This window comes from Cucurbita pepo, chromosome LG03, assembly GCF_002806865.2.
Source record: "Cucurbita pepo subsp. pepo cultivar mu-cu-16 chromosome LG03, ASM280686v2, whole genome shotgun sequence".
Taxonomy (NCBI): Eukaryota; Viridiplantae; Streptophyta; class Magnoliopsida; order Cucurbitales; family Cucurbitaceae; genus Cucurbita; species Cucurbita pepo.
Window position 1 is genome coordinate 3,116,429 of NC_036640.1, and position 22,876 is coordinate 3,139,304.

General features: G+C 37.2%; 6 protein-coding genes, 1 long non-coding RNA gene and 1 other non-coding gene across 16 annotated transcripts; 5 read left to right on the top strand and 3 right to left on the bottom strand.

Moving 5' to 3' along the window:
• Positions 1-149: 149 nt before the first annotated feature.
• On the top strand, positions 150-2,044 carry LOC111790006 (AAA-ATPase ASD, mitochondrial-like). Its single transcript, XM_023670762.1, has one exon. The coding sequence runs from the start codon at positions 187-189 to the stop codon at positions 1,741-1,743; it is 1,557 nt and encodes a 518-aa protein (XP_023526530.1). The 5' UTR covers positions 150-186; the 3' UTR covers positions 1,744-2,044.
• A 1,703-nt stretch (positions 2,045-3,747) lies between these two features.
• LOC111791832 (AAA-ATPase At3g28580-like) lies at positions 3,748-5,895 on the top strand. The gene has a single exon (XM_023673316.1). The coding sequence runs from the start codon at positions 4,065-4,067 to the stop codon at positions 5,685-5,687; it is 1,623 nt and encodes a 540-aa protein (XP_023529084.1). The 5' UTR covers positions 3,748-4,064; the 3' UTR covers positions 5,688-5,895.
• Positions 5,896-6,245: 350 nt separating this feature from the next.
• On the bottom strand, positions 6,246-6,333 carry LOC111791924. The gene has a single exon (XR_002814712.1). It is a non-coding gene; the product is annotated as a small nucleolar RNA U54 (small nucleolar RNA).
• A 1,226-nt stretch (positions 6,334-7,559) lies between these two features.
• Positions 7,560-9,369, top strand: LOC111789793 (glycerol-3-phosphate 2-O-acyltransferase 6-like). The gene is made up of 2 exons (XM_023670485.1): positions 7,560-7,868; positions 8,120-9,369. The coding sequence occupies exons 1-2, from the start codon at positions 7,575-7,577 to the stop codon at positions 9,359-9,361; spliced, it is 1,536 nt and encodes a 511-aa protein (XP_023526253.1). The 5' UTR covers positions 7,560-7,574; the 3' UTR covers positions 9,362-9,369.
• Positions 9,247-11,951, bottom strand: LOC111789796. Of its 2 annotated transcripts, none has more exons than XR_002814385.1 (3): positions 11,860-11,951; positions 11,677-11,766; positions 9,247-9,354 (listed from the first exon to the last, which is right to left on the bottom strand). It is a non-coding gene; the product is annotated as an uncharacterized LOC111789796 (long non-coding RNA). The 2 variants fall into 2 exon arrangements; XR_002814384.1 differs by having other exon boundaries at positions 9,261-9,357.
• Positions 9,402-12,421, top strand: LOC111789794 (transcription factor MYB35-like). The gene is made up of 3 exons (XM_023670486.1): positions 9,402-10,470; positions 10,556-10,685; positions 11,745-12,421. The coding sequence occupies exons 1-3, from the start codon at positions 10,338-10,340 to the stop codon at positions 12,304-12,306; spliced, it is 825 nt and encodes a 274-aa protein (XP_023526254.1). The 5' UTR covers positions 9,402-10,337; the 3' UTR covers positions 12,307-12,421.
• Positions 12,422-15,030: 2,609 nt separating this feature from the next.
• Positions 15,031-22,566, bottom strand: LOC111791611 (myosin-4-like). Of its 8 annotated transcripts, none has more exons than XM_023673007.1 (10): positions 22,382-22,566; positions 21,714-21,883; positions 21,560-21,622; positions 21,421-21,440; positions 21,256-21,300; positions 20,681-20,739; positions 20,328-20,461; positions 19,916-20,004; positions 19,418-19,532; positions 15,031-15,323 (listed from the first exon to the last, which is right to left on the bottom strand). In XM_023673007.1, the coding sequence occupies exons 1-10, from the start codon at positions 22,485-22,487 to the stop codon at positions 15,321-15,323; spliced, it is 804 nt and encodes a 267-aa protein (XP_023528775.1). In that variant the 5' UTR covers positions 22,488-22,566; the 3' UTR covers positions 15,031-15,320. The 8 variants fall into 8 exon arrangements, 7 of the variants coding, with proteins under 7 accessions (XP_023528775.1, XP_023528774.1, XP_023528776.1 ...); XR_002814664.1 differs by lacking the exon at positions 15,031-15,323 and adding an exon at positions 18,025-18,495 and having other exon boundaries at positions 19,418-19,528; XM_023673006.1 differs by lacking the exon at positions 15,031-15,323 and adding an exon at positions 18,025-18,495.
• LOC111791610 (type IV inositol polyphosphate 5-phosphatase 6-like) lies at positions 15,776-19,321 on the top strand. The gene is made up of 7 exons (XM_023673004.1): positions 15,776-16,329; positions 16,407-16,497; positions 16,592-16,702; positions 16,809-17,429; positions 17,751-18,014; positions 18,588-18,777; positions 18,955-19,321. Exons 1-7 carry the CDS (start codon positions 16,221-16,223, stop codon positions 19,063-19,065), a joined length of 1,497 nt encoding a protein of 498 aa, XP_023528772.1. The 5' UTR covers positions 15,776-16,220; the 3' UTR covers positions 19,066-19,321.
• Positions 22,567-22,876: the final 310 nt, after the last annotated feature.

Consider the following 22,876-nt stretch of genomic DNA (forward strand, 5'->3'; position numbering starts at 1 on the left):
AAAAAAAAAAAAAAAAAAAAAAACTGAAAATTTAATATTAAAAATGACCGTTGGATGTTGACCGATGAAGCCACGGCGAAGCTGTTGTTCTTGTCGTGTTCTTAAGAGAAGACTTGCAAGTCAGCAGCTTAGCTCCGTCGTCCGTTCATTTAAAAACCCATGTTGGATTAGCCTTTTGCAGAAGCCATGGCGATGAAGATGGGGGAGCTCTGGACTCAAGTCGGCTCTTTAATGGCCACCCTCATGTTTGTTTGGGCAATTATTCAGCAATATTTCCCTTACCAATTCCGTGGCCATGTCCAGAGATATGCCCACAAACTCACCGGTTTTCTTTACCCTTACATCACTATCACCTTCCCTGAGTACACCGGCGAGCGTCTCCGCCGTAGTGAAGCCTTTTCCGCCATCCAGAACTACCTCGCTTCCCGAAGCTCCATCCGGGCCAACCGTATGAGAGCAGAGGCGGTCAAAGATAGCAAATCTCTGATACTCAGTATGGATGATAATGAAGAAGTTATTGACGAATTTGAAGGCGTCCAAATCTGGTGGACTTCCAGCAAAACTACGTCCAAGAATCCCTCTGTTTCTTATTACCCTTCAAACGATGAGAGACGATTCTACAAGCTCACTTTCCACCGCCGCCACAGAGACGCCATTCTTGGGTCTTTTATTAACCACATCATGGAACAGGGCAAGGCGGTGGAGCAGATGAATCGGCAGCGGAAGCTTTATATGAACAACGCCAAGAACGATTGGGGGCATAAAAGCAATTGGAGGCATGTTCCTTTTGAGCATCCTGCTAATTTTAAGACTCTGGCTATGGATCCCAAGAAGAAGCAAGAGATTATCAACGATTTAATCAAGTTTAAGAATGGAAAAGAGTATTATGAGAAGGTGGGTAAGGCTTGGAAACGTGGGTATCTTCTGTATGGTCCGCCGGGGACTGGGAAGTCCACCATGATCGCCGCCATGGCCAATTTCATGGAGTATGATGTGTATGATCTGGAGCTGACATCTGTTAAGGATAATAGTGAGCTGAAAAAGCTATTGATTGAGATATCGAATAAAGCAATGATTGTGATTGAGGACATTGATTGCTCTCTTGATCTTACCGGCCAACGGAAGAAGAAGAAGAAAACAGAGGATGAGGAAGAAACAGAGGAGAAGAAAGACCCTGTTAAGAAGGCGGAAAAAGAAGAGGAAAAACAAAGCAAGGTGACACTTTCTGGGTTGTTGAATTTCATCGACGGGATTTGGTCGGCGTGCGGCGGGGAACGGCTGATAATCTTCACGACCAATCACAAGGAGAAGCTTGATGAAGCTTTGATTAGAAGGGGAAGAATGGACAAACACATAGAGATGCCATTCTGTGGGTTCGAAGCTTTCAAAGCTCTTTCGAGGAATTACTTGGATGTTGAGTGGCATGATTCGTACCACAAAATTGGGGAATTGTTAGAGGAAGCCGAGATGAGTCCGGCGGATGTGGCTGAGAATTTGATGCCGAAGTATGAGGGTGAAACAACGGATGATTGTTTCAAGAGATTAGTTGAAGCTCTTGAGGATGCAAAAGAGGAAGCTGAGAAGAAGAAGAAGAAAGCAGAGGAAGAAGCTGAAGCCGCAAAAATGGCGGAAAAAGAGAAGGAGAAGGAGAAGAAGATCAAAGATAATGAAATGAAAAGCAATGGAATTGGAGGTAAAGAAGCAAAAGAAAATGGTGAGACAGAGAAAGATGAGAAGAATTGAGGGAAATGGTGTAAGGTTATTAGTTGAATTCTGTTTTCCTCTGTATTTCGTGCAATTAGTTCTTATGAAATGGGCCACAAATCTTCTATTTTCCATCGATCGTCTAAACGGCCCGGATCACCAGTTAAGGCCCCTAAATGACCGCTCAGTAATAAATGAGTTAGGGGTGCAGAGACAGTCAGGAGGTTTGCCTAGAAACAGAACCCACTAGACGGGCTTGTTAACGTGATGTACGCATTTGTGTTTTAACATATTGTAATCTATGACCAAATACAACATGCACGATTTCATGCATTAAAAATTATGGTTTAATGAGATGATGCATATAAAACTTCTATACTTATCATGACTTTAATACGCAACATAAGGAGGCGACATGAGTGTCCAAAGACAAGCTTGAAGAGGGTTGGGTAGGGCTCAAACCATAACCTCAAAAGTTGGGGTTTCGATATGAGTTTCGACATGCAGCTCAGGAATTAAGTTTGTTTATATGAAAGATGAACTCTCACAAATTTTGGTGTGATACTCAACGGACTATGCACGAGGTCATATATTCACTCACCAAAATGACATCTACTTGAGAGGGATTGAAAATGCCTTAAAATATACTACAAGGGGAGGCATGGTGTCAACTCTCCACCACCTCTAAGCCGTGTGGCCTAAGTAAGCTACCCTATCGTATGTATGTTTGTCACAGCGGGTGAGCGCCGCGAGTGAGCGTCTCAGACGTTTCCTTTGAAAATGGTCTTTCAAAGACAGTACCAGATGACACTAGTGTGCTAATATTACGCCCCAAAACCATGTATCAGAGATGCAGCCGCTATGTGTAACGTATGTAGTTAATGGTTTACCATAGACACACGAGAGCTCAATATAAATATTCTAGATAGTAATATTTTTTTTAATAAAAAATATAATAAATAAATAATTTAAACGATTTCAACCAAATATAAAATTGAGTCTTGCATTCACACTTATAAATTAAAAGGAACTTGGCGAACAAGTTCCATTCACTTATTATTTTTTAGTGTTCTAGTTAATTATTTATAATACTTTTAAATGCACAAATCTTTTAAACTAATTTTTTTAAAAAGAAAAAAGAAATAAATAAACAAAAAAGTTAATAAAATAAAGATTAATGTCTATTTCTTTGAAACTATCAAAACATTATAATTTAATATTTATATTTGCATTAAAAAACATTAACCTATGACATAAGCTGACCTAACTACCTAAACCAAAAATATTTTAGTATTGGATATTTAAAACAGATTTGTTTTTTTTTTTTTTTTTTGGATTAAAAAATGAAGAAAAAATATAGTTTTTTTTTAATGTTCAAAGTGAAATAAATAAATTTAATCTTTATGGGTATATGACACCATCCTTATGACGTCACAATCTTTGCATCATTTCTTTGGTCTTCTTCTTTCTCATTTTAAAATCCAATCAAATTTATTTTCCAAAAAATCCAAAATAGCAATCAAACTTTAGAGTAAATTGCAAATTTCAATTTGTGATCAAATTTTGAAATTTTAAAGTTAATGACTTAATTATGACATTTAAGTTCTTAACTTTATTCGTTTAGTGTTGAGTATATACATTAGCATGATTACATGAGCATAATTTCCAGTCATATATAGTAAAAACGAGCATTTGATAAGTGGGTACTATATGAAAAAAAAAATTAATATAACCAACCAAGACCAATATTATTAGTTTTCTTAATGTTCAATGACCGTTCAAAATAATTAAAATAAATATTTTGAAAAGATGTTAAAATATATTTAAATGTAAAATTGAAAGTAACACAAAACTAAATTATTAAAAAATTATATATTTTAATCCGTTAAATATTAAATTTGTGGAGTTTTGTTTCTTGATTTTTTAAATTCAACATTTATATACATAATATTGAAATTAAAAGCTATTAATACATTTTGAAGTATAAAAAACATTTATTAATAATACATTATTCAAAATTTAGAAGATAAATTTGCTATTTATATATATAAAATTTCCTCACTCCAATTTGACTTCTCGTTTCACTTCGGGGCCAAGTTTCCCACTACCCTTTTCTTTAATGGAGCGGTCAGCAGCCATGAAAATAAAATAAAAGAAAAAAATGAGGAACTAATATTAAGGCATGACAACGGCGTGTTGACAAATGAAGCTACGACGAAAGATGTTGGGCCATCGTCTTCTTTAAAAAAGACCTCCAAGTCTGCAGCTAAGCTTCGTCGTCCATTCATTAATGAAAACCCACCTCTGTTCTTCCTCCACTTCTCTACTGAAAACTTCCCAATTACTCTTTTGCTGAAGCCATGGCGATGACCATGGGGGAGCTGTGGACTCAAGTCGGGTCTTTAATGGCCACCGTCCTGTTTGTTTTAACTATCATTCAGAAATATTTCCCCGTCCCACTCCGTGGCCATATCGACAGATATGCCCACAAACTTACTGGTTTTCTCTACCCTTACATCACTATCACCTTCCCTGAGTACACCGGCGAGCGTCTCCGCCGAAGTGAAGCCTTTACCGCCATTCAAAACTACCTTGCTTCCCGAAGCACCATCCGGGCCACGCGTATGAGAGCGGAGGCGGTCAAAAACAGCAAATCTCTGATACTCAGTATGGATGATAACGAAGAAGTTATCGACGAATATGAAGGCGTTAAAATCTGGTGGACTTCCACTAAAGTTATGCTCACCAATAAAAGCTTTTCTCGTTACCCTTCAAACGATGAGAAACGATCCTACCAGCTCACTTTCCACCGCCAGCACAGGGAGATCATTCTTGAAACTTTTATACACCACATCATGGAAGAAGGCAAGTCGGTGGAGAAGAAGAATCGGCAACGGAAGCTTTATATGAACAGTTCCAAGAACGAATGGTGGCATAAAAGCAACTGGAGGCACGTTCCTTTTGAGCATCCTGCAAAGTTTCGAACTCTGGCAATGGATCCTGAGACGAAGCAAGGGATTATAAACGATCTAATCAAGTTTAAGAACGGAAAAGAGTATTACGAGAAGGTGGGTAAGGCTTGGAAACGTGGCTATCTTCTCTACGGTCCGCCGGGTACTGGAAAGTCCACCATGATCGCTGCCATTGCCAATTTCATGGAGTATGATGTCTATGATCTCGAGCTCACGTCCGTTAAGGATAATAGTGAGTTGAAAAAGCTATTGATTGAGATATCGAACAAATCAATAATTGTGATTGAGGACATTGATTGCTCTCTTGATCTTACTGGGCAACGGAAGAAGAAGAAAACAGAGGATGAGGAAGATAAAGAGATGAAAGACCCTGTTAAGCAGGCGGTAAAAGAGGAGGAGAAACAGAGCAAGGTGACACTCTCTGGATTGTTGAACTTCATAGATGGAATTTGGTCGGCATGCGGTGGGGAGAGGTTGATCATCTTCACGACCAATCACAAGGAAAAGCTTGATGAAGCTCTGATTAGAAGAGGAAGAATGGACAAACACATAGAGATGTCATACTGTAGTTTCGCGGCTTTCAAAGTTCTATCAATGAACTACTTGGACGTTGAATGGCATGAATCGTACCACAGAATTGACCAATTGTTAAAGGAAACCGAGATGACTCCGGCAGATGTTGCTGAGAATTTGATGCCCAAATATGAGGGTGAAGAAACGGATGAGTGCTTCAAGAGAATGGTTAATGCTCTTGAGCGTGCGAAAGAGGAAGCTAAGAAGAAGGCTGAGGAGGAAGCGGAAGCAGCAAAAAAGGCAGAAAAAGAGAAGAGAGAGAAGGAAGCGGAAGCAGCAAAAATGGCAGAAAAAGAGAAGGAAGAGAAGGAAGCGGCGGCGAAAAAGGACGAAGAATCATCAATCTACACCGCCGAAAATAATGGAATTAAATGCAACGGAGTTGCAACCAAAGAAGCAAAAGAAAATGGTCACATGGAGAACAATCAGAACAGTTGAAACATGGCAATACAGGGCAATGCATATTTTAATTAATTAGGGTAAAGTTAAAGGTGTGTGAATATGGATTCCTAGGATAAGTTGTTTGGCCCGTTGTCTGGGGCATATGCTTGTTGTATAAATTTATGTAACATAATATCTATGTTAATGGACAAATCCCACCTGTTAATATTTTATGATAGCTCCTGCTGCCATTGATTCTTTGTTATAGAGAACTGATTCAATGGAAGCTTACAGAATCTTCTTTAATAGCTGACCAAAAAAAAAAAGAAGATATTATTAAATCAAAAGGGAAATGGAATAAGAAAACGAAACAAGACTAGTGAAATGTGAGTAAAAAGGGTGTGGTTTCAAAGACATGATCATCGAGCTTTTTTTCTCAAACACTTCGACAGGTACCAAAAACCCTCAGCTGCAATGCTGAAACTATGAACCGTGCTAGAAAACTTTTGCTGATAAAACGGATATGATTACCTTCGACGGCATTTATCTTTTGGCTTTTGTGGTGAGTGAATACAGCATTTACACTAATCACAAAGAAAAAAACTCTGTAGCGGAAGCTCTCATTGCGTTTCAGTAGATCTCTACAGAAGTTTCAACTTCAGAATAGCGTATATTGCCCGATAAGGCATGTAATCACAGAGCAACCGCTACAGAAAAACGCACATCTTGTAGAAAAAACATCAGAGAAAAAACAAAACAGGTGGAAGCAAATTAGGAGTTGAAAACAGTCGCGATTAAATAAAAAACGCGAACAAACACAAAATTCTCATCAAATCTCGAGAATCAAGGATTCAAATACTCGAACAAACAAGTAAACATGTAAAGAAAGATAGCCAAATCAACAGAAATACCAAGAATCATAGATTTAGAATGGATTTTCCGTTCATTTTTCAGCAGATTTTATCTCATCACTTTATTCAAGTAACAAAGAATGACGAACAAACGCAGAGAGAGGGCATCAAAGAGATGTGCAGACAGTAGAGACAGAAGTGGAAGAGAGACCGCGAAATGCGAACTTGGAGGCGCATTTTTATAGGTCTAATTTGACCGCTGGATGAGAAACCCTAGACAGGATCAGAACAAGGTTCTGCCCTTTTGGGCCTTCGGCCCAATCAACCGAAGGGTCCAAAAACTAATAGATTACTCATTAGTTAAAATATATATATATATATATATATATATATATATTTGATTTTATTATTCCCTTAAAATAATAAACGACATCGTTTTAGCCACCATTTCAACAAATGAAGATCTATGACCTAGGAATTCACGAAACCTTGGCAAATTGGCGACCTAAACAAAGTTATAGGTTATTATAACTTATTATTATTTTCTAGTCATAACATTTTAAACAATTATAATATGTCGCTTATTGTTTTTTCAATTTGAATATAATTTAAATTAGTTAAAATATTTTTGTTTCGAGTTGGTTTGATTTTATTAGTTCATGTTATTGAAAAAACAAAATAAAATTTAAAAATTAAGAAATAATTTTTATTAATTTTTTTTAAAAATTCCACAAATGAAAATTAGACCAAAAGAATTAGAAAAAATAAATAAATAAAAATTTTAAAAAATAGAAAGGAAAAAAAATTATAAAATATAGAAAAATCTTGGCACTCACCAGCAGCCAAAGCACAAATATTTAATTTTTATTTTAAAAAAATAGATTTTCCAAGGCGTACAAGTTAACATAGAAAGATCGGTGACTCCAAGGACGACTTGTCGGCTTCTGAGATCTCGGCGCCACCTTTGCTCTTTGGTCTCTTAAGCCAAACGACTTGTCGTTTTCATAACTTCCGCCCTCTTTTTATTATAAATGTAATGTATTCATAGTTCAACTTCTAAAAACAAAGCTACTTGCTTCAAACTCCTCCAATAATGGTGGAAGCAAAAGATCAGCATGGTGCGATGAACAACAATACCTTTCCAACCATTGATCGTTGTTCATCCTTCGGTCGGGAGAAGCACACGGTCGTCGCCGACATGGATGGGACATTGCTTTGTGGGCGTAGCTCTTTCCCTTACTTCGCCCTTATCGCCTTTGAGGCGGGTGGAGTCTTGAGGCTTTTGTTTTTACTATTAGCCTCTCCGATCGCTGGAATTTTGTACTACTTCATTTGCGAGTCAGCTGGTATTCGTGTCCTTATTTTCGCAACATTCGTTGGAATGAAGGTAAAACTAAACCATTTTATAATTCAAAGACGAAGTTATTAGTAATTAAATATTTAATAAATTTTAAACTTAAAAGTTAAAAAATTAGAATAAAAATTGATAAAATAGAAAATTTAATTTAAAAAGTAATTTTTTCTTCAAATTAATTAATTTTTTTAATAAAACTAAATTTGAAAACTATTTAGAAATAGATGCGTTAAAAGTTTAATTATTATTAAAATTCAAAACTTAAATTGATTATCTCAACAAAGGTTTCCGACATCGAGTCGGTGGCGCGTGCGGTTCTACCAAAGTTCTATGCACATGACTTGCACGTGGAGACTTGGAGGGTATTTTCGTCATGTGGAAAACGGTGCGTTTTAACAGCAAACCCAAGAATCATGGTAGAACCATTTCTGAAGGAGTTCTTAGGCGCTGACGTAGTCATCGGAACTGAAATTCACACAATCGGCCGGCGAGCCACCGGCCTGATTCAAAGTCCTGGAATCATTGTGGGAAAAAACAAGGCTACGGCGGTGGGGGAAATCCCAACGCCGGATATTGGGATCGGTGACCGGAAAACTGATTACCCCTTTATGAAGCTCTGCAAAGAGGGGTATGTGGTTCCGGCGAAGCAGGAGGTTAAGCCGGTCACCGTCGATAAATTGCCTAAACCAATCGTGTTCCACGATGGGCGACTGGTTCAAAAGCCGACGCCGTTAATGGCGATGGTTTTAGTTCTATGGATTCCAGTCGGGTTTGTTCTTGCTTGCTTGCGGATTGCTGCCGGTTCTCTCCTCCCGATGCCGATTGTGTACTATGCCTTTTGGGCTCTTGGCGTTCGGGTCAAAATCAACGGTACACCACCACCTCCGGCGAAGAAATCCACCGGCCAAACCGGCGTCCTCTTCATTTGTTCTCATCGAACCCTTCTCGATCCAATCTTCCTCTCAACCGCTCTCGGCCGTCCAATCCCCGCCGTGACATACTCAATCTCCCGCCTCTCGGAGATCATTTCTCCCATCAAAACCGTCCGCCTGAGTCGCGACCGAGCGGCCGACGCCGCAATGATCAAGAACTTACTCCAAGAAGGCGACTTAGCAATTTGCCCAGAAGGGACGACATGTCGGGAGCCATTCCTGCTCCGATTCTCAGCATTGTTCGCAGAGCTAACAGACGAGATCGTTCCAGTGGCGATGTCGAACCGAATGAGCATGTTCCACGGGACGACAGCGAGAGGGTGGAAAGGGATGGACCCGTTTTACTTCTTCATGAACCCAAGTCCGGTCTACGAAGTGACGTTTTTGAGGAAATTGCCATACGAACTAAGCTGCGGCGGAGGCGGGAAATCTAGCCACGAGGTGGCGAATTACATTCAGAGGATGATTGCTGCAACGCTGTCGTATAAGTGCACTAACTTCACCAGAAAAGACAAGTACAGAGCTCTCGCCGGAAACGATGGCGTCGTTGTCGAGAAATCGAAGGTTGAGTCTACAAAGATAATGGGCTGCTAGAGATTCCAGACGAAAAAACTTCAATTATGTGTGTAGCACAATAAAATTTTAGAATGGTGTGAAAAAAATTTTACAAAATTAGAAAGTTTTAAATTTTACCGACTATCAAATTAGCTACTTGATGACGTAATTACTCTTGGACAACAAGAACACACGACGTACGACACTGGACTCGACCAGCTATCACCGGAGCTGCCTAGTGATAGAGGGCGAGAAGTGGTCTACAACAAAATGGGTTCACATGCTTAGTTCTTCTTTCCAACTGATGTGGTATCTCACAAAAATGCACACCAGTGATCGAGCAGTTCAATAGACAGCGTCTTGACCATATATTGGCTTGGCCAACTCCAACATCTCGTTTTTGCTCGATTTTCTTTGTTTCTCTTTAATTCTTATAACTCTTTTCACCTCGACTAGATTAGCTTGGCCTAAAGCCTCATTACCATTTCATTCCTAGTCTAATGTCTATGACAATTCCATTCTATCTTGGTTCTCAGCAGCTATGTTTACCCTGGCTGGTGTTAAAGCTCCTCTTCGCATGAAGTTCTTGAGTTCCTCAGCCAATACTGAGGTCGATGTCTTCTAGTAAGGCTAATAGTCTCTAGACCGTCGTATCGATTGGCCGAAAGGACTTATACGCCATAGTCTTTCTTTTCCTCCCAACCCACGAGCTAGAAATGGCATTAACCAAAATTTAGAATAGGAATTAACTCCATAAATGAAAGAATCACTCACTTTGAGCCTTGAATAGAATGCACTTGGGGCCAACCTCATGAGAGAGAGAGAGGAAAAGAATCATGCAGTAATGGTTCATTGGGAGCTCTGTTTCCATGCATTTCATGCCTTAAAAGATCACTTCTTAAACATCCACTTTTCCCCTCTTAAAAAATGACTAAAACTATAGCTTCCAATTGCATCACCATTACATAGTAAAGCTTTTACCCTCAAATCTCCCTCTCATCACCATTGTTGCAGGATGGGGAAGCCTCCTTGCTGTGATAAGTCCAATGTTAAAAGAGGGCTTTGGACTGCAGAGGAAGATGCCAAAATCCTTGCTTATGTTTCCAACCATGGAGTTGGGAATTGGACTCTGGTTCCCAAGAAAGCAGGTCTCTCTCTGTTCTTTCTCTTGCTTTGTTTCTTCTGTTGTCTAACAATGAAGGAATTTGAATGAATATGGCTCGTTTTTCAAAGGGCTGAATCGATGTGGGAAGAGTTGTAGACTGAGATGGACTAATTACCTTAGGCCTGATCTCAGGCACGACAGCTTCACTCCTCAAGAAGAAGACCTCATTATCAAACTCCATCAAGCCATTGGAAGCAGGTCCTTTCTCACTTCCCTTTCGTTTTCGGATATTTGACTTACGGGTTAGATTTAAATAGTCTAAGCTTTTGAGGTCGATTTTGTTGAGAATTGTTGGGAGATGAGAGAAACCAAAAGCAAAGCCATAAGAGCTTATACTCAAAGTAGACAATAACATGCTATTGTGGAACTCCGTGATTCCTAACATAGTATCAGAGTCATGCCCTTAACTTACGAACAAAGATGTTGGGACCCTCGAAAGTGTAATCAAAAGTGACTCAAGTATCGAACAAAGGATGTACTTTGTTCGAAGGCTCCATAGATCTCAAGGGAGGCTCTATGGTGTACTTTGTTCGAGGAGATGATTATTGAGAATTGTTGGGAGGGAGTCCCACATTAGCTAATCAAGGGGATGATCATGAGTTTAGAAGTAAGGAAAACTAACAGCAAACCCATGAGAGCTTATACTCATAGTGTACAATATCATACTATTGTGGAGATCCGTGATTCCTAACATGATATCAAAGTCATGCCCTTAACTTAGCCATGTCAATAGAATCCTCAAGTGTCAAATAAAGGGTGTATTTTGTTCGAAGGTTCTATTGGGGAGACTATAGTACTTTGTTTGTGGAGATGATTATTGAGAATTGTTAGGAGGGAGTCCCACGTTAGCTAATAAGGGGATGATCACATCTCCATTGGTACGAGGCCTTTTGGGGAACCAAAAGCAAAGCCACGAGAGCTTATGCTCAAAATGGACAATATATCATACCATTATAGAGAGTCATGGTTCCTAACCGACTTTGCGCTCGTATCTACATGACGTTCACATTTAACTCTACTCCAAATAGTCATTATACTAATGCATATAAGGCTCAAGGATCTTTCTCGACACACAAACCAAACATAGATTATAAATCAGCTCAAGACTTTCCAACTCAAGGAACATCCTCGTTATCTACGAAACAAAAATGGTGATCCAATTCAAGCTATATAAGGGAAGAAACATTACCATGTTATTGAGTACTTGAAGATGAATAACACACAATCTCTGTCTCTGTCTCCATTGATGTAGTGCAGGTGGTCTGTAATAGCAAAGCAGCTGCCAGGAAGAACAGACAACGATGTGAAGAATTACTGGAACACAAAGCTGAGAAAAAAGCTTTCAAAAATGGGAATAGATCCAATAACTCACAAGCCCTTTTCTCAGATCCTGTTTGACTATGGATCCATAAGCAGCCTCCCAGCCACGCCCAAACCCCCCTTGATAGGCCCCTTCAACAAAACATTGATCCCAACAACAACAACAATGGCCAAAACCCAGCAACCATTTTCTTCAGGGGCCTATTTGGGACAGCAATTTCAGTTTCAGACCCCAAAGAAACCACAGTTTTTCAATGAACAACCGACAACCTCGTCTTGTTCATCGTCCTCCATCAATGGCGGTGAAGGCTTGTTCCATTTTGCTGCTTCTTCGTCGTGTTGTTCGGAGCAGCGTAATGGGATTGAGCCCTTTTCGCAGCAATGTGAAGGGTCTTCTTCCGATTCGTCTTTCGATTCGTTTGTGGATGCCTTGTTGGTGCAGGATTGTGAGATTAAGGGCTCGTTTCCGGAGATTTTGGATGGGTGTTTTGATTATTGAGGAATTTGGTTTTTTTTTTTTTTTGTTTCTTTTTCAGTACTATGAATGTCGGGGCGGATAAAAATAAATGTAGTTCGCTGAATAAATTTGCTGCCACATTATCTTAAAAAATAATGAGTTCTTAGTGTTATTTCATTTCCGAGTTGATTGCCTAATAAAAGTATAAATTAATTTTAAGATTTATTTAAATTATGAAATAATAAGATTTATTGGATATACATGAACTAAATGATTTAAAAATGTGATGTTCGAGGTTAGTTGGGGAGAAGAACAAAATACCATTTATAATGGTGTGGAAACTAGAACAAAACACTGTTTATAAAGTGAAAACCTATGGAAACCTTCCCTACGCGTTTTAAAGCTTTGATGGAAGGTCCAAAGAGAACAATATTTGCTAGCGGTGGGCTTGGGGTGTTACAAATGGTATCAGAGCCAGGTTCCGAACGATGTGTCAGCCTTCTCGTTGGCCCCAAAATGGGTGGATTTGGTGGGGGTCCCACATCAATTAGAGAAAGGGACGAGTGCGAGCGAGGACGGCCCCGAAAGGGGTGGATTATGATGTCTCACATTAGTTGAGGAAGAGAACAAAACACCCTTTATAGTGGTCTGGAAGCCAGAATAAAACACCCTTTGTAAAGGTGTGGGAACCTATGGAAACGTTCCCCTAGTAGATTCATTTTATAAAAAAGTGTGAAAAAATACTCTTTTTTGGACGTTGGTTGATTAGTCGTTGATTAGTCATATTCATTAGTTGTATAGATGGGTCATGGGGTCAATTCAATGTAGACTGCACATTGAACTTAGATCCACATTTCATATTCAATGTAATTAATTTTCTGATTGGAATGCTTAAATATCGGACCATTAAAATTTAAAGAGAAAATTAATGAAAATTTAATCTTAACTTTTAAATCGGTTAATGAATTTTAACTATTAAATTATTAAAGTCTCCATCCAAACCCACAGCTAATAGATATTGTTTGTTTTAGCTCGTTATGTATCTCCGTCAGTCTCACAGTTTTAAAATGCGTTTGCCACGGGAATCATTTGAAGCATGACACCAGAATTCATGAACCATCCATCTTGAATAATTGTAGACACATTCAAGACGTTTGCAAAATCATACTCATCAGCTGCATTCAACCGTTCTTATTGGAACTTTTTTGGTCTTATCAAATAGGCATTATTTCTTAAAAATATGATTTATGAGTATCCCATGATTTTAATTGGAAGAAATGAAATGACTACAAAACAAATTGAGAGAGAAGGATGAATGTAAGATGCCCATGTTTTGGGACACATTTGGTGACTATGAAACAAAACCATACACTACATTACAAATGGCAATTTGGAATAAAAACAGATATTATTATCCGACCAACAATATATTTTTATCGTGATTAAGATATTAATTACCATATTAAAGAGTTAGATGATATCGATCTCTCACCCATCCTAAATGTTACATTAAAAAAAGAGTTGAATTCATTTGTTTACGATCTATGCTTCAACTAAGAATTTAGATTCAATTCTCTCATCCTAAAAAAGTTATATAAAGAAAAAACAAATTATCCAACTTACAAAAATTGCTTTTTGTCTTTTTTTTACTAATATATTTGAGTCTCTAATATTTAAATATTTCTTAATTCAATCCCTATTATTGATTATGTATTAAAATAGGAAAGTTTCATAAAAATTGGTTAATGATATTTAGTGAACTTGCGAAAATTAAAAGCTTATCTAAAAGGATTTCTAGAATTTTTTTGGAAAAATGAAAAATTTTCATCACCATCTTAAATAACACTATCTTCTTCTTGCCTCGACATTTCAACTTTCATTAATCATGACGAACTAAATTAAAGAAACACTTGTATTATTGGAACTAAAACATCCAAGGAAGTGAGAGAGGCTGTTTGGTTAGAGTAATATTATCTTTGTACGGTTCCCAACTTGCCATTTGTATTTAGAGATGTTTACAAAGCAAGACGACAATAAAGAAGATTTCACCATCAATTCACATATGATTTGAGTTGGGTTATTTAATTATCGAATTGAGCTAGATTCAAATAACTGAAAATTTTATGTGTTAATTTTACCGAACATATATATATATATATATATATATATATTTATTGTTGAAATGAAGATTATCAAATGACATCAAAAGTAAATTCATGCAAAATGGTATGCTTAACTTTTTATAGTCAAATTGGTTTACTTGACTAGTTCTAGTAAATATCTACCCAAATAAATACTTGAAAGTGGATGAAATTTAATGACTATTCTAAAATTTAGAGATTATACCCAGAAAAAAATTGAAAAAAAAAAAGTTAAAACCCATAATATTTTACTAAATATCAAACCTTCCAACAACTAAAATTAAATATGGATCAATTAATTAAGGTCAAAAAGAGCACTTCAATAATATTAGACAGGACCATTATAGAACTTGATTTTGGTGGCTTGCAGCTCCCTAAGATCATAACTTTTTCATCACCATACACAAATCATAATGGAGGAAAAGAAAAAAAAGTGACTGATTATTTGAGGACATAATTCACCTAATTCTGATGATTGGTAATTATTCATCGATCCTTCGAATAAGAAGGCTTTTTTTATAAAAAAAAAGAAAAAGAGAGNTCATCGATCCTTCGAATAAGAAGGCTTTTTTTATAAAAAAAAAAGAAAAAGAGAGANGCTTTTTTTATAAAAAAAAAGAAAAAGAGAGAAAAAAAAAACTATGATGGTTACTTAATTTTCCAACTCAATTAGAGTTGGATAAGTGTTCATCCTTTGCTGGATCTTCTCATTTGAATAATTATTTGGAAGAAAAATAGGGAGGGAGCTCACCATTCTCACCAAACTAACTCTTATGCAAACCATAAATCTATAAATTAATTAAATGCAATGTAAATAATAACACAAATTAAACAAATGACTCACCACTGTTCAAGGATAAGCGCCCTCTTGTTATCTCCATATGCGAAGTGTCGTTTTAGCTTTCTTGGCCAAGATCACTCCCACACCAGTAGCGTTCGTGATCAGTCACAAACCCACAAAATTATAAGGTAAAACATTTATGGTTTATCAATTAGACATGTTTATCTTAATTCTACCGGTTTCGAGATCTTACCAATTACATAAACAAAAGTTTCTAAAGTCCACATTAACCACAAGCATAGAACTACCCAAGGCCCGGGTTAGCAAATACTTGCAAGAAACTCTAAGAATGAGATGTAATCTTACAAAAAGATATGCGAGCAAAGCATACAGTTGTGAATAGAAAGATGGAAGCAAAAGAAAAATGAAGAAAAGGGATGGAAATGGATTATTTATTAGGGTTAGGGACACAACACAAATATAAATTTTGACGTTATTAAAAGGAAAATTAATCCACAAGACAGACGTGACTCCCACTACCTAACAGCTCTCTACCTATCCTATGTAATATATATTTAATCAAAATCCTTCCTCCTAATATCATATCATATCATAACACATTGTGAGGCTTATATCTCTTTAAAGTTCCTTTCACTACTCGCTGTCTTTCCTTCAACCAACACCCATCAAATTATACACACTATTTCTCTCTCTCCGAACCACCTTTGACTTCTACCCTCTCTCTAGAAGTTGCCGCCTGCAGTTTCTTTGTTGAACCCCAATTGGGTTCCTTTTCAAATCTCCTTTCTCTCTCTCTACTGCATAGAATTGGGCGGTAAGCACGAAGGTTTGTGAGGAATTATTTGCTCCTCATTGAATTGTAGAAGAGGGTGGTCAAAGTCAGAGAAAAGGGAAGAAATTATTGCCACCATAAAGCTTTGGGAATTGTTAAGCTATATGGAGAACAATATTAAGAGTGGAATGATCAGCTCATATGAACTTGAAGAGTACCAGAGATTTTCTTATTCAAAGTAATGGAAGGGGAGAGCCATAAGTCCAAATCCAGTAGGTTCCGCAAGTACTGGTTCACTGCTGGAAAGCATAAGAGACCTGACCCATGTTGTCCCAGCAATGAAATTTCTGGTTCGTTTTGTCATATGTTTGTTGATTTTGTTTCGGTTAATTTCCATTTCAACTTACTGAGGTTGTCTTTGTTGCAGATGGAGATGACTACGAAAGTGAAAACTTTCTGGAGAAGGTCCTTTCTCGGTCGGTGGATATGGCTCCGTACAAATTAGCCAATGAATTAAGGTGGCCAAAGGAATTAAAAGTTTTTGAGTCATAATTTCTCTATGATACTTTTCTTAACTTTTAATCTGGAATCGATTGTCCTCAATTGAATCAGAATCTTTGTGGGTACTTGGAATGTCGCCGGAAGATCGCCGATCGGAAGCTTGGCCGTCGATTTAGACGATTGGCTCAATCTCAAAGATGCTGCAGATTTATACGTTCTTGGGTATGTTGTTTAGATCCAAAAAGAAAACAGACCTCTTTTCTTATTTTGAACAATTGGGCACTAAGTTTCGACTGGGTTTGTTTCTTTCTCTGTTTTTGGAAGGAAGGTTTCAAGAAATTGTACCGTTACAAACAAGGACAGTAGTCGGAGCGGAGGACACAACCAAAGCAACAAACTGGAACTTACTGATCGGAAAAATTCTAAACGACAAATACGGATGCCCATGGCTAACGCCAATGATGACGAACACAGCCACCGGCGACGAGGATTACAAAAGAAACAAAGACTCTAAAAGGCCGAGGAGTTTCGCAGGCGGCGATCAAACTCCGATCAAATTCCCGGGGAGAATTCCGGCGAACAGGGTAATGGGCGGGAGCAGATACGTGTTGTTGGCAAGCAAGAAGATGGTGGGAGTGTTTATAAGCGTATGGATAAAGAGAGATTTGGTGAGGAAATATTACATATCCAATGTGAAAGTTTGTTCGGTGGCCTGTGGAATAATGGGTTACTTGGGGAATAAAGGGTCGGTTTCGGTGAGTATGTCGATTGAAGGGACAAGTTTTTGCTTTGTGGCTGCCCATTTGGCTTCCGGGGAGAAAAAGGGGGACGAGCGGCGGAGGAACCGCCAGGTGTCTGAGATATTCCGGCGAACTTTTTTCGCCAGAACGCCTAAAGATGATTCCTATCCAAATCCACGTCCTCCACCTCTCACCATCTTAGGACATGAGTAAGTGGGTGTTTTTAATTTCTTTGTCGTCGCTATTAAATGAAAAAGGCCAACGTTACAGTGATTGTACACAGTCGTTGTACGTCCAACATAATTTTTCTTCCGATTTAAGGCAATGTTAAAATAGAGAGGTTAAAGTTCTAGAATAGATAATTAAACTTAGAGTAAATTACCCATTTGTCCTTGGTGGCTTGGAGTTAGTTTTAAGAAAAGGGCTTTCTAGAAAGCATAAACTTTTCAAAAGATTGAAACAATAGTTAGTAGTGTTATGATGGAAAGTTAAAATTGACGTAAATTTTGGATTTGTGTGCTGTGGAACAGTCAAATATTTTGGTTTGGGGATCTGAACTATAGGCTGTATTTAGAGGACAGTTTTGCGAGGCAATTGATAAAGGAACAAGAGTGGGAAGCATTGCAAGAGTTTGATCAGCTACGGAAAGAGCAAGAAGCTGGTGGGGTATTTCAGGGATGGAGAGAAGGGAACATAGAGTTTGCTCCTACCTACAAGTATTCTTCATCAAATTGCAATCGCTATTCAGGTGGTCCTCTGAGAAGAACAGGAGAGAAGCAAAGAACTCCAGCATGGTACTATTTCATCATCTAACACACATTTTACTCTATTCTCTCTCCCTCTCTAAAAGCTTATGAAGCCCTAGGGTTTAGGGTTTATGAAGTCCTTGATAGCTCTAAAAGCATGGTACTATACTCTAAAAGCATATAGGATTCTTGAGTACAGAGTCCATGAAGTCCTTCAGTTTTCAATTAATTTCCAAGAAATTGGAAAACAAACAGACAGAAACAGAAAGTGTAATCTCTCTCTATGAACTCGATGAGATGAAATCATAGGGTAGAGTGTGGATCCTTCTGTTTTGAATTAATTTCCAAGAGAGAAGGAAAAACAGAATTCACAGAGAGGGAGAGAGGGAGAGAGAGAGAGATGAAATAATTTCCCAGAGACAGAAGAAAAAACAGAGAAAAAGATAGAGAGCTTAAAGAATGCCAAATAATTTACTCTTTGTTCCCTCTGAAACCTTAAATGAAGGCCTAGACTTTTGGATTAATTCCCCTAAAAAAAAAAAATGGGGAAAAAAAGTCAGACAGAGAGAGTGAGGTTAAAGAATGCAAGTAATTGACTAAATGATTTATGTAACTTGGCAGGTGTGACAGAATTCTATGGTATGGAAAAGGAGTGAGGCAACTCTCCTATTTCAGAAGTGAGAGTAAGTTTTCTGATCACAGGCCAGTCTCTGCCCAATTTTTAGCACAGATTGAGCTGCTGGAATCTACAAACCCAAGGGTTATTGCCCTCAGCAAATTTCTTCCCTCCATACCGCCTCCCAAACAGATGGTAAACTCTCATGAGCAAACATTTTAGTTCCTTACTGTACCCTAGGGAACTGGTCTAACAACAGATATATATAATCATTATCAAACTGATCTGTATAGAATCAAATTTGGTTTTCAGATAAGAAATTCAGGAGGTTTGTACTTTTGATCTTGAAAACATAACCTTGATATGATGCAGGTGAAGGGCGAAACTAATGAAGAAGCAAAATCTACCTTGGCAGCATTGATGGTAAAGGATAGGGAAGAATCGTCACCATGGGTGCGAAATTCTTATAGAACAAACATATAGAACAATTACAAGGGAAAGAAAGTACTGGGAGCTCAGCTTTTACGACCAAGCTGGGTATGTAGGGAGATGAAGAAGTGACTTGAATTATCTTGGTCTCCTTCAAGTTCACTTCAATTTTTTTAAAAGAAAAATTCTACACCGTCTATCTGGGTTTAATTGAATTTGTGAATATATGTAGACAAAATAGACAACAAAAGAAAGTTACGCAAAATGTTTTGACATACTTAGAAATTAGAATGGTGAGTATCCTACTATATTTGCTCTGAAATTTACCTGCTGATTTTGCATATCTAAAATTCTACGGTGCAGAACATTTTATGTTTCTTGTAAAATTTCAATGGGCCTCATTTACCTGAGGAATGTTGTCCAAAGCCTCCGTATTGTCTTGGAAACATTGAGGGCAGATACAACTTTTCAGCAATTCCTCGCTGAGACGACCATATGACATTTCCAGTCCAGAAGTCTGCTTATTGATGGTCAAAGAAACATAATCACCCGGAAGTGTCCAAAGTTGGTAAAAGATTATTAATAGATATAGTAAGATTTAAATACATTCTATATTTCTCAGCAATTGACTTTGACTACAAAGCATTGCTTCTGTTGAATCAGAAAAGGAAACTTAATGATATAAATGATAAAGTACAATAACAGCAAATCTTTTGTAAACTTACTATTGTTTACCTTTCTGCTTCTATTTTTTTGGACACCAGGCAAAGCAGTAGTATACAGGAAGTATTTAAAAAATTAATATTAGTGAAGAAATCTTAGCACTTAGAATGTTAATAGGGCATTTTTCATACATTAACATAATCTGTTATGTCAAAAGTGATAATTTATTTGAAAAGGATATTTAGTCAAATCTTCCAATTCTTTTGTTCCTTTCACCATCATCACCATCACAGCCTTCCTTTTCTCCAGATTTATCAACGTTTGCCGATTCTGCAGACATAATATTATCATTTAAGAATACAGTTCCACTGAAAGAGAGAGAGGGACAAGATGAATTTGAATTAATGCAGGATCTATGGAAAACTGTTGAAAATACCATTTCCCCTATTGAGATGACGATATGGATCCTACTAGAACTTGATTTAGAGCTTCCATTTTTCTTTTCTTGATTTTGATTGATGGCGATTTGTTAACAGCAAGATTTAAAGCTTAATACACAGGCAAGAAAAAGAGTTTCTCAAATTTGACTAACATTTCAACTGCAGCAAGTATAGGTAGGTTTCTCCCTAATATTTGGAAGAATTGTTTTTCACCTGACTTTGAATTTGTTCTGCTGATAGGAATTCTTCTTCTTCGTTGGCTAATTGAGTCATTACTTTGATAAGCCTTTCCTCAATAGATTGGGAAGAAGTTGTGGTATTATCTCCCTCCAGTTCATGGGATCCTTCTGCAAGGAGACCAAGCCATTCAATTTTGCATAAACAGAAGCCTAGTGTTTGAAATACATGCGAGGTAGAGAGTAATTTGAAGCAAAGAAAGAACATGGAAACAAGAAGTTGTTCGCGACGTCAGTTCAGGTATCCTGTTTAACGATCGACACCATATGTAACTGAATGTAAAAAATGCGAAGAAGTTAAAATGATCATAAGGCTGGAACGGGACTCACCTGTAGCATTTCCAACAGACTCTATAGCATTTTTTCTGGACAGTTGATCTTGAAATTTCCTGTGTTTCATTTAGAAAGGTACAAAGGAACATAGCATTCCAAAATTATTAACTAGGCACATATTGCACATTTAAGGACAAATTGTGCTAATATTCACATACGAATCTAGTAAGAAAAAAATCTGTACCAATTGCACAAAGAAACTCGTCATGCTAATGCTTCAATATAGGAGGGGAAAGTTTACCAGTTCATATTTATTTAGCCCTTGTGATAAAGTGTATTGAAAAGCAGAAATAGTAATTGACTCGACATATATTGTCCTTACTCCAATACTCCTTGAAATATGAATTTGTAAATATTAATTTCAATATACAAAATAACATGGCCTTTCCAGTCATCCAATATTAGATAATAGAAGCAACTTTAAAAATGAAAACAGAAAACTAAACTGAGAACAGTTTCCAAACGGGTCCAAGGTCATGTTCAATATGATAAGTGAAAATAGTACCGGAAAAGGGAAGCATATGTGCACGGATTCACAGTGCAAGTGGCTTGCATTAAACTAGAAGACGGACCTGATTTTTTTATTAAGGTCTAAAAGGTGATTGATAAACTGGTCCCTGCATGGCCAATAAGATCTCATCACTTCCATAGTAATCTAAGCCATTGAATTACACTTCACTAAGAATTTTATTCTATTTAAATTGAATGTAAAGTACAAAAGATAGACGATTATCAACCTCGTGGCTCCTCCTTCAACCTTTTATGGTCCAGCGGCAGGATTCCATATCCCAGTATGTTTTGAAGAGAATCAAGAGAGTGTGAGAATAACAATACGAGACAGATGCAATTTAATAAATAAGTTACTCAACTCAGTACCTTCAGAGAGTCTAACTCAGATCCAACAGATGCAATTTCACCTTGCAGCACGGAGATTCTTGCCTGGAGTGGATAAATTAAATTTAAGAAGCAAAAGAACAATTAACGGTGATGCAATTATAAAAGTGAAATGTAAGAGAAATAGAAATAGTACTTCGAGAGTCTGAATTGCAGTCTCATTCAGAGACAATTCGACTTCACAGCCTTTAAGCTCTTGTTCAGTGGTTTCTTTGACGCGCTTGACATTTTCGAGCTCCACATTAGCCACTTCCAGCTCAGATCGCAGTTCTTCCGTTCTCTTCTTCAAAACAACAACGCTTTGCTCTGCATTGATAAAAATACGAATAAGATTCCTTAAAACTTCTTCGCGAAAGGAAAGAATTAAAGAATTGCATCGTTAAGTTCGTCAAATTTCATAATAAATTCTAGTACAATCGCGAATACTTTAATCAGACGATTACTTTTAGGAAACAAGTCTGATCGAACAGAGTAATCATTGCTAGCATTTCGATTACAACATTTTTCAGGGATTCGACAGTGTTCAAGCATATAAATACCTCCTCATCAACCTAGATTCTGGTAGAATCGCCAATACTCAACCAGAGATTTGCCTTTCCGAAACAAGTTTGATCAAATACAGTAAAAATTGCTAGCATTATGATTCTAACATTTGTTCTTACGTAGAAATACCTCCTTATCATCAGAAATTCCTCTACAATCACGAATATTCAACTACAAATCTGATCGGAATACAGTATCAAACGCTAGCATTTTGAAAAGAACATTTTCTAAGGATTTAACATCGTTCTTTCATAGAAATACCTCCTTGCGATTTTTCGGCCGCGTATTCGTTAATTAGGGAGAGAAATAGCTTTTGATTTTCGTTTAGCGCCATAACGTTTGAGCCCTTGAGTTGCTCTCTAATCATTTTCCTCCAAGTGTATGAAATTTGAGAATCTCGAAAAACACAATAAAATGGAGAAACTGAATGGAACCGATATATTATAAAGGAAGACCAAACTGTGTCTAAATAATATCTTCTAAATAAAAATGATTAAGAAAAAAAAAAAAACTTGATTTTAATATTAAAATACTATTTTGTGATTTACCGTAGCTCCATCTTTACTCTCTTTTAGTTTAAAATATTGCTGAATTTTTAAAATTATTAAACAAATTCTTACCTTTTCAATTTTATATTCGATAAATTCGAGAATTTTAGAAATGCAGAACCTAATTTATAAGTTAACACGTAATAAAATAAATAAAAACTAGACCTTTAAACAAAATTTTCTTGTTTTTTTCTTTTTTAATATATTT

Coding starts and splice junctions, on each gene's coding strand:
- LOC111790006 (XM_023670762.1), top strand. CDS start 187: ATGGCGATGAAGATGGGGGAGCTCTGGACTCAAGTCGGCTCTTTAATG.
- LOC111791832 (XM_023673316.1), top strand. CDS start 4,065: ATGGCGATGACCATGGGGGAGCTGTGGACTCAAGTCGGGTCTTTAATG.
- LOC111789793 (XM_023670485.1), top strand. CDS start 7,575: ATGGTGGAAGCAAAAGATCAGCATGGTGCGATGAACAACAATACCTTT. Junction 7,869..8,119: donor CAACATTCGTTGGAATGAAG/GTAAAACTAAAC, acceptor ATCTCAACAAAG/GTTTCCGACATCGAGTCGGT.
- LOC111789794 (XM_023670486.1), top strand. CDS start 10,338: ATGGGGAAGCCTCCTTGCTGTGATAAGTCCAATGTTAAAAGAGGGCTT. Junction 10,471..10,555: donor TCTGGTTCCCAAGAAAGCAG/GTCTCTCTCTGT, acceptor CGTTTTTCAAAG/GGCTGAATCGATGTGGGAAG. Junction 10,686..11,744: donor CATCAAGCCATTGGAAGCAG/GTCCTTTCTCAC, acceptor GATGTAGTGCAG/GTGGTCTGTAATAGCAAAGC.
- LOC111791610 (XM_023673004.1), top strand. CDS start 16,221: ATGGAAGGGGAGAGCCATAAGTCCAAATCCAGTAGGTTCCGCAAGTAC. Junction 17,430..17,750: donor CTCACCATCTTAGGACATGA/GTAAGTGGGTGT, acceptor GCTGTGGAACAG/TCAAATATTTTGGTTTGGGG. Junction 18,778..18,954: donor TACCGCCTCCCAAACAGATG/GTAAACTCTCAT, acceptor GATATGATGCAG/GTGAAGGGCGAAACTAATGA.
- LOC111791611 (XM_023673005.1), bottom strand. CDS start 22,487: ATGATTAGAGAGCAACTCAAGGGCTCAAACGTTATGGCGCTAAACGAA. Junction 20,462..20,680: donor GTCTGTTGGAAATGCTACAG/GTGAGTCCCGTT, acceptor GTCTCCTTGCAG/AAGGATCCCATGAACTGGAG. Junction 20,005..20,327: donor CAGAACAAATTCAAAGTCAG/GTGAAAAACAAT, acceptor TTATGTCTGCAG/AATCGGCAAACGTTGATAAA.